Below are 12,058 nucleotides of genomic sequence, written 5' to 3' on the forward strand. Positions count from 1 at the left end.
CAAGATAATGATCATGACTTTCACTTTGTGTATAACTATTTTATTTGAAGCGAGTCGATCTTGGCTTGATTGTATAGTTTGCAACCTACAGATAAAATTAACAAGCAGTAATCCATCATAATCCATCAACATCACTCCTTTTTCTTTTCTTTTTTTTTTTCTATATAAATGTTACCTTGGCTTTATCATTGAATGTTTGCATCACCATTATTATGTAGACGATAAGCTAGCAAGCTATGGATAAAATCAACAAGATGAGTAGTAATCCATCAATGTTTATTTCTTTTTGTTTTCTTTTTTCTTTTTTTTTTTTCTATATAAATGTTACCTTGGCTATATCATTGGATGTTTGCATCATCTCTATTATATAGACGAGAATCTAGCAAGCTATGGATAGAATCAACAAGATGAGTAGTAATCCATCAATGTTTATTTCTTTTTCTCTTTCTATATAAATGTTACCTTGGCTATATCATTGAATGTTTGCATCATCTTTATTGTATAGACGATAATCTAGCAAGCTACAGATAAAATCAACAAAATGAGTAGTAATCCATCAATGTTTATTTCTTTTTCTTTTTTTTTTTCTATGTACAAGTTACCTTGGCTGCATCATCGAATGTTTTGTACCACCAGTAAATCCAATGTCATCATAACAGTTGGCTCGGAGAGAAATAAAGGCTTGCCAAATGCAGATATCAGACAATTTCAGATCATCAAGAAAGATAGTTGTACCGTCTTACGTGTAGCGCTCCACTATCAGTCATTGATATGATCCTCAATAATCTTTCCAAACCAAATACCACAAATATCAGGACTTACAAGGATTCCGGTATGAAACAACACGATCAACAGACAATAACTGAATTTCCTACGTGTTGCATTTTGCCCTCCACCTACTTAAGCACAAAATTCAGTCACTAGATTCATAAACGATTCTAGAAATTGATCATCCTCGACCGAGTCCATTGCCCGTAAACAAACAAAGATCAATACACCATGATCTTCGCTTGACCAAATGTTAAGTATAAAGTAATGATGACCATCCGACATTTGATTGTATAGACCACTATCCTGATATCTAACAGATAATAAAAAAAAATAAACACAGTGAGTAGTAATCCATCGATCTTATTCACTTTTTTTTTCTTTTATGTATACATATTACCTTGGCTACATCAGGCGCCGATATTGATATACCAATCATAAAAACCAACACCAAAGAGATAACCAAAAGTACTTTACGTATAGTATACGTTGTTGACTTTTTGTCAAAGAGAATGGAGATAACCAAAAGAACAGGGGCAGTAGCCTAAGACCACGAGAGAGAATGATAATAGGGAAACACTATATCAACTGGGAAAAAACAAAGGACAAAGACCAACAATGCAGGAAGAAAGATCTTGAAGAAAACAACACCACAATGAGAGGGAGAGAGAAAGAGAGTCCAACCAAATAGAAAAAAAAAATAAGATGAGCCACCTCTTGTACTTTTTGTTTCAAGATGTTTTTGTGATTTCTACCACTTCTTCTATCAGGAATCGCACCAATTCTTTTAATTCATTACTAAACGGTAATGGTATCCAAAGTGTTCTTCAACCAATATTTGGCTTGATAATGCTTGTGGGAATATGGAGGGCACAGAATGAGCTACAGTTTGTCATGTTAAAAAAAACAAGTGAATTAAACAAGAAAGAAAAGCGAAGAAAGCAAATAGAGTGGATTTTCCCTTTATGCTAATGACTGACTTTGAATCGACTTACCATTCTTTTTCTCTTTGATTTTGTACCTGAAATGCATTCCATTTTTACGAGATCCATTTTATTTCAAGACGAAATCAATTGAGGAAATCTAAATTTGGTTTTTGTAAAATAAAATGAAGTTCATATTTCCGGAATTGATTTTATGATAGGAAATTTATTTTGGGTTTATGACATTGATTTCATTTTCAAATGAAATGTTTCATGAAAGAATTGGAAAACGAAATCAAACGAGCTTCATTTCAGAAAATACTGAATAGATTTAGGAAATACGAAAAGGATTCCGTAAAATGTCGGAAATCTGATATTGCTTTTCCCATAGTGATCATATTACTTTATCATGTCGTTACATTCTTGACGATAAATAAAAGTACAAGTTAATGGCAACTCGATAGTACTCTTAAAAAGAAAGGAACAACGCTATTTTTTTACCCTCTCACCCACCCTTTTTTTATTTATATAAAAATAATAGTAATAATAATAATAGTAATAATAATAACAATAATAATGATATGTACAGTATATATGTAAAAAGTATAAATACAACTAAAAGGAATATAAAAATGACATAAAAAATACAGGAACTAAAAGAAAAGACCAGCAAACCGAGAACCAAATTCTGTTCGCAATCCATCAATGCACAAGGATTCAGCTGCTCGGACCATAGCTCCTTTGCTGACCTAGAAATATATAAATACATACATGTAGTATTAGTCAGAACCATCTATTTTTTTTTTTGTTACCTTTGTAAGATAGCTGTCCGGGTATAGGTCGGCCAGACAAAGAATCCATGGCCCTCCAGCGGCTTCGACCAAATCACCATAGATACTACATTTTTTTATCATATCGTTGATTTTGGTCATAGCGTCATCTTTGTCTTCGTCGGCGAGATGTTGCACTATGATGGATAGATATTAAAAGGTATTTCTTTTTCGTGAGTAGTTTGCAACCTTTCCGTGCGTATTTCATATATTTTACTTACCACAACGGGAAAGGAAAGCGGAATAGGTGAGTTTACTGATGTTCTTGAGGTGATGGAACCTTTTTTGATATTGGAACATTAACGCTGCTTTGGTGATAGTGGTTTGAACAGCGTATTGTTGGTAGTTGATGATGGTGTTTGCCAAATCAATAAGGTCCGATGGCGCTACTGCTGTTGTTGCTGCTGGTACTATTGCTGTTGTTGTGCCTGTTGTTGCTCCTGAAAGTAAATTTTGGACTAGTTGCCCGTAACTATCAATTCTTTCTACACTGTTGGCAATGGTAATGAATGTCGCTGGCGTTGGTAACTATTATAATTTCAAAGAATTTCAAGTTAGAACTTTTTTTTTTTTTTTTTTTTTTTTTACTTACTTTTGGTTTGATTCCACGATAGCTTGGATCATTGTTAATTCTTTTTCTTTTGGTTGGTTGTTGTTGTGATTGTTGTTGTTGTGATTGTTGTTGTTGTGATTGTTGTTGTTGTGATTGTTGTTGTTGTGATTGTTGTTGTTGTGATTGTTGTTGTTGTGATTGTTGTTGTTGTGATTGTTGTTGTTGTGATTGTTGTTGTTGTGATTGTTGTTGTTGTGATTGTTGTTGTTGTGATTGTTGTTGTTGTGATTGTTGTTGTTGTGATTGTTGTTGTTGTGATTGTTGTTGTTGTGATTGTTGTTGTTGTTGTTGTAGCTGCTCTCTTTCTTTTTGTAGTCGTTGTTGTTGCTGTTGTAACTGTTGTTGTTGCTGTTGTAGCTGCTCTCGTTCTTTTTGTAGTCGTTGTTCTTGCTGTTGTAGCTGCTGTTGTTGTCGCTCTGATTGTGGTGATTGAGCTCTTGCTGCTGCTCTTGCTGCTGCTCTTGTTGCCCGCGTTCCTGCTGATGCTAATGAGGAAGATGAAGATTCTGGTTGTTGAGCCATGATTTTGTACTGCGGTCCACCTGTCATTACTTGGGCAAAGATATTGCCATTTTTGAAGACCCCACGATAGCCCCCCTTTCTCAATGCATTGTTTATATTGGAGAAAAAAGATTTGGCTGTTTAAATGAAAAATTAAAATACAGTACACATAAAAAAATTAGAATTGTATTTTTTCGTTTAATATATATATATATATGTTGGTATACGTACGATCAGCTTTGAGATCCTCGTAGTAATCGTTCATTATTGTTGTCAGTAAAGAAGTAGTAATATATAAAAAAAAAGAGAAAGAAGAAAGGTGAGAGTAAAAAAAAGTGAAAAAGTAAAGAAAAGAGAAAGGACGAAAAGAAAATGAGAATTTCTTCATGTAGACGGATCGTAAGGATCCGATTTAAATACTTCCAAAATGTTTTTAAATCGGCGAATGAATGTTTTTTATGTGGCATCATTATCTTTCTAAAATGGCAAATCAAAATTTTCATTTATTTTAAAAACATAAGACATTCTCATAAGTGACAAGTTCAAACAGATAGATTAATTGTTATAGTATCTAAATAAGATAAAAAGGTAAATAGTTAGTAGCATTATTTCACTTTATAAAAAAAAGAGTAACGCCATTACCTTAGGGTCGTCATTCGATTGTTTATTGCCATCTTGAATAAAAAGTAAAGTAAACGCCACGTTCAAGCAGATAGACCAACTGCTATAGTACCTAAAGAAATAAAAAAAATTAAACAGTTAGTAACATTCTTTGACTTATATAAAAAACGTAACTACATTACCTTCAAGCCATGAGATTCCTATGTCATCACCAACATGAATAAAACAAAAAGAGGTAAACACCAGTTTCAATAGATAAATTAGCTATTATAATATAAATAAAATAAAAGAAAGAAAAAGGTCAGTAATATTCTTTCGCCTTATATAAAGAGAAGAGATTGTATACTTCATTACCAAAGGTCATCATAATATTACTTTTGTCATTAATAGATGTGAAGAAAAAAAAAAAGGAAGGAAAAAGAAAGTAGTGGAAAAGGTGCCTGTGCGCGCCTGATCCATTTTCCTTATTTTTACGTCCCGCCACTCATTTTTTTTTTTCTTTTTCTTTTTCTTTTCTTTTTTATATTCCTTTTATTATTCAATAAGCTAATAAATACCAAGGTATATGTTAATCTCATCACATGACGACTTTTTTTGGTATCAAAACTATGTTTATAAGATAAAGTAAAAAAAATATAACTGGCTATCCTTTCTTTTTTATTATTATTAGTGTTATTTATTTATTTTTTCTAATCAAAGTAGAATCACTTATACAACCGAATCAATAAAAACACAACAGATTAAAAAAGTAGACTCGCTTCAATATAGATCAATGAACAATGTCAACAAAAGGATTCAATCTCACTAGGAAGCTGATCTTCCACAAACAAAGGCAGAATTAATCGAATACCATTTGAACAATACCATTATGATAGATTTGCAGCTTCATTTTTATACAGCCTCTCTTTTTCTTCTTCTCCTCCTTCTTCTTCTGGCGCGATATATGAACTCGATACAATAGGAAAGTAAGTCCAAGAAAATAAAAACAATGGTTACTCTCACGGTCAACCTCTTCTAATTTATTCCTGCTTTTTTTTACACAAACTGTCTCGAACCACTTTACTACATCGTCCTGCATTCCTCTTATTCTTGCAAACTATGATGAAAGGCAGGTATTATTACAAAACAAGAATATTTTCTCTCTTTCTAACCTTACTCCTTTGTTTTCTCTTACTCTTCAAGTATAAATACCTGCTCATTCTTTGGATCTTGGACTCTTTTTTTTCTTTTCTCCCAACCGTTAGTATTCGATATTGTGTGGATGGCCTCTGCTATTGATGGTAAACCTGAAAACAAAGTGGGACGAAAGAGAAATATAGATACTCAAATACTTCCTACTGCCATTTTTTTTTTTTAAAAAAAAGATGTTGACTTACAGCTAGGGCGAATGTTCAATAGAATAAGTTGAATGAATGTACAGCAGGATCAACAGACGGAACGTGACAGAGTGATGCCCTGATGACCTCTAGGTAACGCTATTCTTTTTTATAAAATACAGCAATGGTAATACAACTAACTTTTTTAATGCTATATGATGAATAGACGACGCGACGAACAACGGTGACTGAAAGATGGGAGTTACAGGTAACATATGAAATAAATGACAGTAATGGACTCTTATTCTATTATTGTCAATCTAAAAAATAAATAATAAAATAAAAAAAGTATAAAATACAATTACTTACTTCCTTGATAGTTAGTTCATGTCTCTTCGGGTTTTTACAATTTCAAGATTTCTCTTCTTCTTGGTTGGACTCTCCCTTATTTTGTCGCTTCCTAATTGGTTGCCACCCTTCTATATATCTCGTAAGTCACTGTGGTTCCTTCAACCTCTCGTTTCTAATTTGTTGGATCTTCCTCCCTTAGGCTCTGGTTCTTTGTTTTTCTTATATGTCTCTTCTTGTGGTGCTACTTCCTTCAAGATTCCTTTTCTATCTGGTTGGACTCTCTCTCTTTTGTCTTTCCCTTTCTGTCATCTATCTCTCAATGTGATGATATTTCCTTCTCTATCTTACTTGTTTCTTCTTAGGTTACCAGTCCCTTTTATCGGACTCTCCTGCCATAGTGTTTTCTTCGATGTCTCTTTTCCATTTGATTGAACTCTTTCTCTCCATGCCTCTCGTCCGTCATTCATTTGGTGATGATTTATTGAAGATTTTATTTCCAAGTCGTTGCTTTTTGTCTTTTTTTATCCTTACCACTTGGTCTGATATCTTATCTCCCGCTTATTGCACCCTCCCACGGCCTTGGTCTATTCTCCATTCCTTTCAACAAAAATCAGTAGCTGTGGTTTCGCCTATACTACTTGATACATCAACACTGGTGAATCCTGTAATTAAGGTAATCCATACATTAAAAAAAAGAGAGAATAACTGTGATGAACTAGTACTCGTTTTACTGATTCTATTTGTAGATACCACAGTTGTCGTCTATACAATCAAGATGATGCAAAACATCCACTGGTGTTGACAAGGTAACATGTATAATAAAAAAAGTAATAACGTATTGCTATTCATTTGGTTTATTCTTATCTGTAGGTACCGTGATTGTCATCTATGCAATCAAATAAGTAAGTTATCAGGAAAGAAAAAGGAAAATAGGTGGATGAATCAATATTACATACAATCACTTGTCTCTTTCTCTCTCTCTTTTTTTTTTTTTTAGATCCTTCCTTTTATGTATCACGATTGATACGGTATTACTGGCGATGACATAACCAAGGTAACATGGATATATCTACATAAAAGGGAATAAGAGTGATGAACTATTATTCATTCTATTGATTTTTATTTTTTTTTTTATTTGTATATACTATGGTTGTCGTCTATACAATATAGTTCGCTTGCCTTCTTCACTGAAATGACTCTGTTATGTGGCCAAATTGAAATGTGGAATATCAAATAAAATAGCTCTACCAAAAATGAAGGTCATGATAATGGTTTTGGCATCGGTTAACGATAGTAGTGGTGCTCATGGACGTTACTGCTTGTAGTGTTAGTTATCTGTTATTATTGTTACGTAGTATAGTTATGTGGTATTTGGTATTGGTGAAATAAAACTCCTTTTCTGCAGGTAGCATATGTGTACTGACGAAATGAAATTCAGATCCAGAGATCAATTTAGGAAAAAACGAAGTGTTATATTGTATGTTTTCATTGTGATGACAATAATGATAATGATGATGATTCAGCCTTCCAATTTGATAAAAAAAACAATCAATGAATTCTATCTCTTTAATATTTAGGGAGAACATGGATCATTCAAGAATAAGGAAAAAGAAAAAAAATGGAAAGAACAAAGAAAATAACTAGGATGCCTTACCTCTTTTGGTGGCACTTGCCAACAATCGAATGACCTTCGTATAAAGAAAATACCAGTTAACTATTTTTCTTTTTTCTTTCTTCTTTTTTTTTTCCAATACACACATAACGATCTCCTCTTTAGTTATACGCTACTTTAATTCCTATAACTTTTTTTTATTTTACTCTGAACTACACTCTAAATTCTTTTTTCAATATGGAACAAGCTGCACAACAAGTACAAGATTATGCTACCTGGACTAATGCTCAAATCATTGCTCATAAAAAGCAAATGAAGTACCAACGACTTCATCCGGAAGAAGGTAACACGCAGAAAGGTTTTGATTTAATATAGGATCATCTCACTCATGATTGTTTTCATTAATATCTAGCTGAAGTACCATCTCCTCCTGGACCTCCATCTCCTCCAGCTGATGAACCTGAATCAAGCACCCAAGCGCAACAACGTCTTGGTAAAAGAAAAAGACAGCAATCAGAAGAGGAAAAACAAGAGAAACGAAACGCAGCCAAGGCCAAGAGAGCTGCTGAGAAAGCACGACATGTTGCCAATCCTTGCAAAGTCTGTCTTGACGCCGGGAGAGAAGAAGTAGCTTATACTCATAGCCGACGAACAAATAGCTTGTGTCCAGACTATACCGCCCCAAGAAGACAAGTACAACAACAACAAACTACATATCATTTGGAAGACATCACAAGAAAGATCAGTTTGCAGAACCTTCTCAATATGACAACTGACGGAGACAAGCTTCTTTTTATTGACGCCACAATGAGACTTGTAAGGTACAACCGCGATGTTATCATCAAGCTCCATCTGTTTCTGACCTTCTTTGTGTATCGCCAATTAAGCATGCACCGTAAAATCTATCCCGTTGTCTTTACCAAGAATTTCCTCTATGGCATATTCCAGGTGCTTACTCAAGGTGATCAAGATCGAGTTTTGACCCCGCCAACAAATCAGGTTATTTTTCAAGGCGAACTTCTTACCCATGTTATGGAAGCATTTGGTGTTTACAGGCAACAATTTCCAAATGGCATGATGAATCTACTACAAGGCAGTAATCGTGGTGGTGTGATTACCAATTCCTTGGATCACTATGTTACTGGATTCACAAGTAATGTTGTGGAGAATTTTCAACAATGGAAATTGAACTATATTTCTGTTCGACTTCGACAATTGGTTCAGGTAATCACCAAGTTATTCTTACTACATGTTATAATAGTATGTTAATTTCTTTTTTTTTTTTTTGAAACAGAACTTGCAGAAGCCTGATGCAAACAAACTGGCCAATTATATCTACGCCGTTGTTCAAAGTGGACCTGATTCTGCGGTATATTATCCTGCTAATCTATCCTTTGGTGCTGAAATGGGTGGTGAAGTTAACAATGCTGTTGGTCAAGTAACAGATGAAGTGCAGGTTGACCTCAATATTTTGTTTACACTGGGCCAAATTGTGGAATACGTGGATAATGGAAACATCACGATGGCAGCTCAACGTAATGTGGTCAGAAATTGCATGCTTGATTTATACAGATTGCATAATGATGCCGTTGATCTAGCTGATGCCATAGTAATAAATCGCAACAATAATCATAATCGACTTCCTCAACTGGTGGCAAATCTAATGGCACTCCTCGAGCTGTTGAATCAAATAATGGGATTACATCAAGAAACGACTGCTCAACAATTTGAGACGCCTATTGACTTTGGTTTTGCAGGATGGGATCAAGAAGATGCACAAAATGAAATCGCAGGTGTACAAGAATCTATAATGCGCTGGGAACAACATGATCAAGCCCAACCGCCTTCTGCAGACGTGGTACGCTTTCAAAATTCATTACAACAGAGGATTGCTGCTCTTAACGGTGCCATTGGTATGCTAACTAACATGGAAAATATATATGGCATAGCTCAAAACGAACGTGACATTTGTTTGACGGAATTTTTTGCAAACGATCAGCTTGGCAGTCAAGTTCTCCTCCAGAGGGTTACACAGGCCGCAATCACCCTTCATCTTCCGGGTTTTAGCGATGATGATGCACAACGCGTTAGAACTGTTAACCATGATAATGATGTCAATGATTATCTTCAAGTTGCTAGTGCTGCTGAAGAAGGTGTTCGCCAAGTCATGATGGAAAATTTTGCTGACAATATGGCCGCTGCGGGTATTCCTGGATATGGTGATCATGAACGACTGGTGCAAACATTGAGCACTGCGTTTATATCAAGGCACATTCAACTATTTGCCAAGGTCGGATACAACATTGCCTCTCATATGGAACAGTATAATGATGGGCAAATACGATTGGCAAATGATGTTCAAGTGGAAGCCACAATGGTATGGGCACATCGACAAATTAGGCAGCTCTCTGAAAATGACACCTTCGGGAAAAGACGCAGGAATCTCTTGGCTAGGCGACTATATAGTGCCGTTAACGATAATCATCCATTTGTGCGGGATGGAATAAACGGACTATCTGATGAATCTTGGCACCATCTGGATCAAGTAGTTGTCGATACTCAGCAACAAATTGAAAGATCAAGAGAATATTTGTCGTTACCTGATCCTGACCCTTATATCCACGAAGAATTATTCTTGCAATGTTTTCGTCCGGAATTGTTTGAAATTGCCAAGCTACAACGGCTGTTCAACTTGGTGCCGAAGCCGTCGTTCGTCAAGAAGTATATCAAAATAGACAAAGGAGTTTGCCAGATGATTCTTAGAATGGCCAATCTGCAGTCGTATATTCAAGGAGCCGGGACCGTGGAGAATATCATTGATCTACGGAAGATTCGCTATCATATCGAGTAAGTTATACGAATGATGAATAACCAAAAAAAAAAAAAAAAAAAAAAGGAAGCTAGAACGTAGGGCTAACTGTTTTTTTTTTTAAAAAAAAATAGACGTCCTGGAGCAGATGGAAGAAGTGTCTTTTTTGGTGGATACTTTGAAACCGATGGGTATGGCGCCTCTGTCTCCTTCCGTAGGGAAGTGATTCCAAACCCGGTCAAGTCGGTCACTCTTACACCCGAAGATTTTGAAGACTGGGAGATGCCATTCATGAAGCTATGGGGTGCCGATCCAGGAGTGACTGATATTTTTGTGGCTAGTAGTGGTTCAGACAATGTCTATCAAGACAATCCAGATGACCAAGATGAAGGTAAATATTATAAAAAAAAAGACGATGACGATGATGATGATGATGATGATGATGATGATGATGATGATGATGATGATGATGATGATGATGATGATGATGATGATGATGATGATGATGATGATGATGATGATGATGATGATGATGATGATGATGATGATGATGTATATACTGACAACTTTTTTTTTGAATTGGCCTTTATATAGATATTGATGAAGAAGACGTCCCAGAACAAGAACCCGGTGAACCACATCAGTATGATCTACAAGAAAGGTATCGACAACGCCAGCAGCAGGACCCTCATGAAATTAGAAGATTCTCATCAGCTGAGTATTACACGAAGGCCGGATACAAGAAAACTACAAGGCTGATTAGGGAGGCTAAGGATCAGCATCATATTGATGAAGTTGAAGCCACCATATTGACCAATAAAACGTCGACTATGCAAGGGATCGAAGATTATATTACATCAAGGTTGACCGTTTTTGACCAACTGACCGCATTCTATGGTCGAATACTGTTTCAGAGAAGAAAATTCAGCAACTACTGTGGCCGTCAGCGTATGGATGCCGAATTAGTGAATATTTTCACTAACGGTGGAACAAAATATGGCGATCACCACGAGACATATCTTGTAAGAAATCAAGAGCTTGAAGAAAACTTCCGAAGGACGATAAAATACAGCCGTAGGCTCAGGGACCGAAAAAAGCAAAATCCTGACTGGGTGACAGATAATGAGCAGGGTCCAATGGCCTTGATTTACACTCCTATGGCTCCCGTTGCTCGCGAACCTGCTGGTCAAAGAACATTGTAAGTTAGAAAAAAAAAAAAAAAAAAAAAAAAAAAAAAAAAAAAAAAAAAAAAAAAAAAAAAAAAAAAAAAAAAAAAAAAACTCGGATCAAAATATGATATTAATAGTAAATGATGGTTTTATATTTTTATTATAGCAAATGGAAGAAAGCGCCCATTATGAATGATACAGATCGTGTTCCAATCGTCGCCTTTGGTGCTGCTGAATTCGGTCCTCTTGCCTTTGGCGGTAAACCCACTGGATTAGCCAACAAGTGCCGGTCTTTATTAAAAAAAGCAGATTATGATGGTAGATTGATTCTTGTGGATATTAATGAATATAACACTTCCAAAGTTTGCTCAAGGTGTGGTACTCGTTCCCTGGAAACAGCACGAACAGAACATCATAGTCTTTACAGTGTGTTATCTTGTACTGCGTGTCGTACGATATGGCAACGTGATGTGAACGCTTCGCGTAACATGCATGGTATCTGGCTATATATGATGCACCATCATCATCGTCCAACTGTGTTTACC

At 35.5% G+C, this 12,058-nt stretch overlaps 2 protein-coding genes across 2 annotated transcripts; one reads left to right on the top strand and one right to left on the bottom strand.

Annotated features, from left to right (window-relative positions):
• Window positions 1-900: 900 nt before the first annotated feature.
• BX664DRAFT_346836 (uncharacterized protein) lies at window positions 901-3,656 on the bottom strand (the record flags this gene model as incomplete). Its single annotated transcript, XM_051547536.1, has 7 exons — window positions 901-1,074; window positions 1,169-1,312; window positions 1,568-1,650; window positions 2,359-2,440; window positions 2,504-2,658; window positions 2,743-3,049; window positions 3,114-3,656. 7 exons carry the CDS (start codon window positions 3,654-3,656, stop codon window positions 901-903), a joined length of 1,488 nt encoding a protein of 495 aa, XP_051403036.1.
• A 2,100-nt stretch (window positions 3,657-5,756) lies between these two features.
• On the top strand, window positions 5,757-7,160 carry BX664DRAFT_311712 (uncharacterized protein; the record flags this gene model as incomplete). Its single annotated transcript, XM_051542583.1, has 8 exons — window positions 5,757-5,759; window positions 5,799-5,840; window positions 5,957-6,062; window positions 6,286-6,596; window positions 6,624-6,718; window positions 6,794-6,825; window positions 6,921-6,951; window positions 7,094-7,160. The coding sequence occupies 8 exons, from the start codon at window positions 5,757-5,759 to the stop codon at window positions 7,158-7,160; spliced, it is 687 nt and encodes a 228-aa protein (XP_051403037.1).
• Window positions 7,161-12,058: the final 4,898 nt, after the last annotated feature.

The sequence above is a fragment of the Halteromyces radiatus genome (assembly GCF_025201355.1).
Source record: "Halteromyces radiatus strain CBS 162.75 chromosome Unknown BX664scaffold_2, whole genome shotgun sequence".
NCBI lineage: Eukaryota > Fungi > Mucoromycota > Mucoromycetes > Mucorales > Cunninghamellaceae > Halteromyces > Halteromyces radiatus.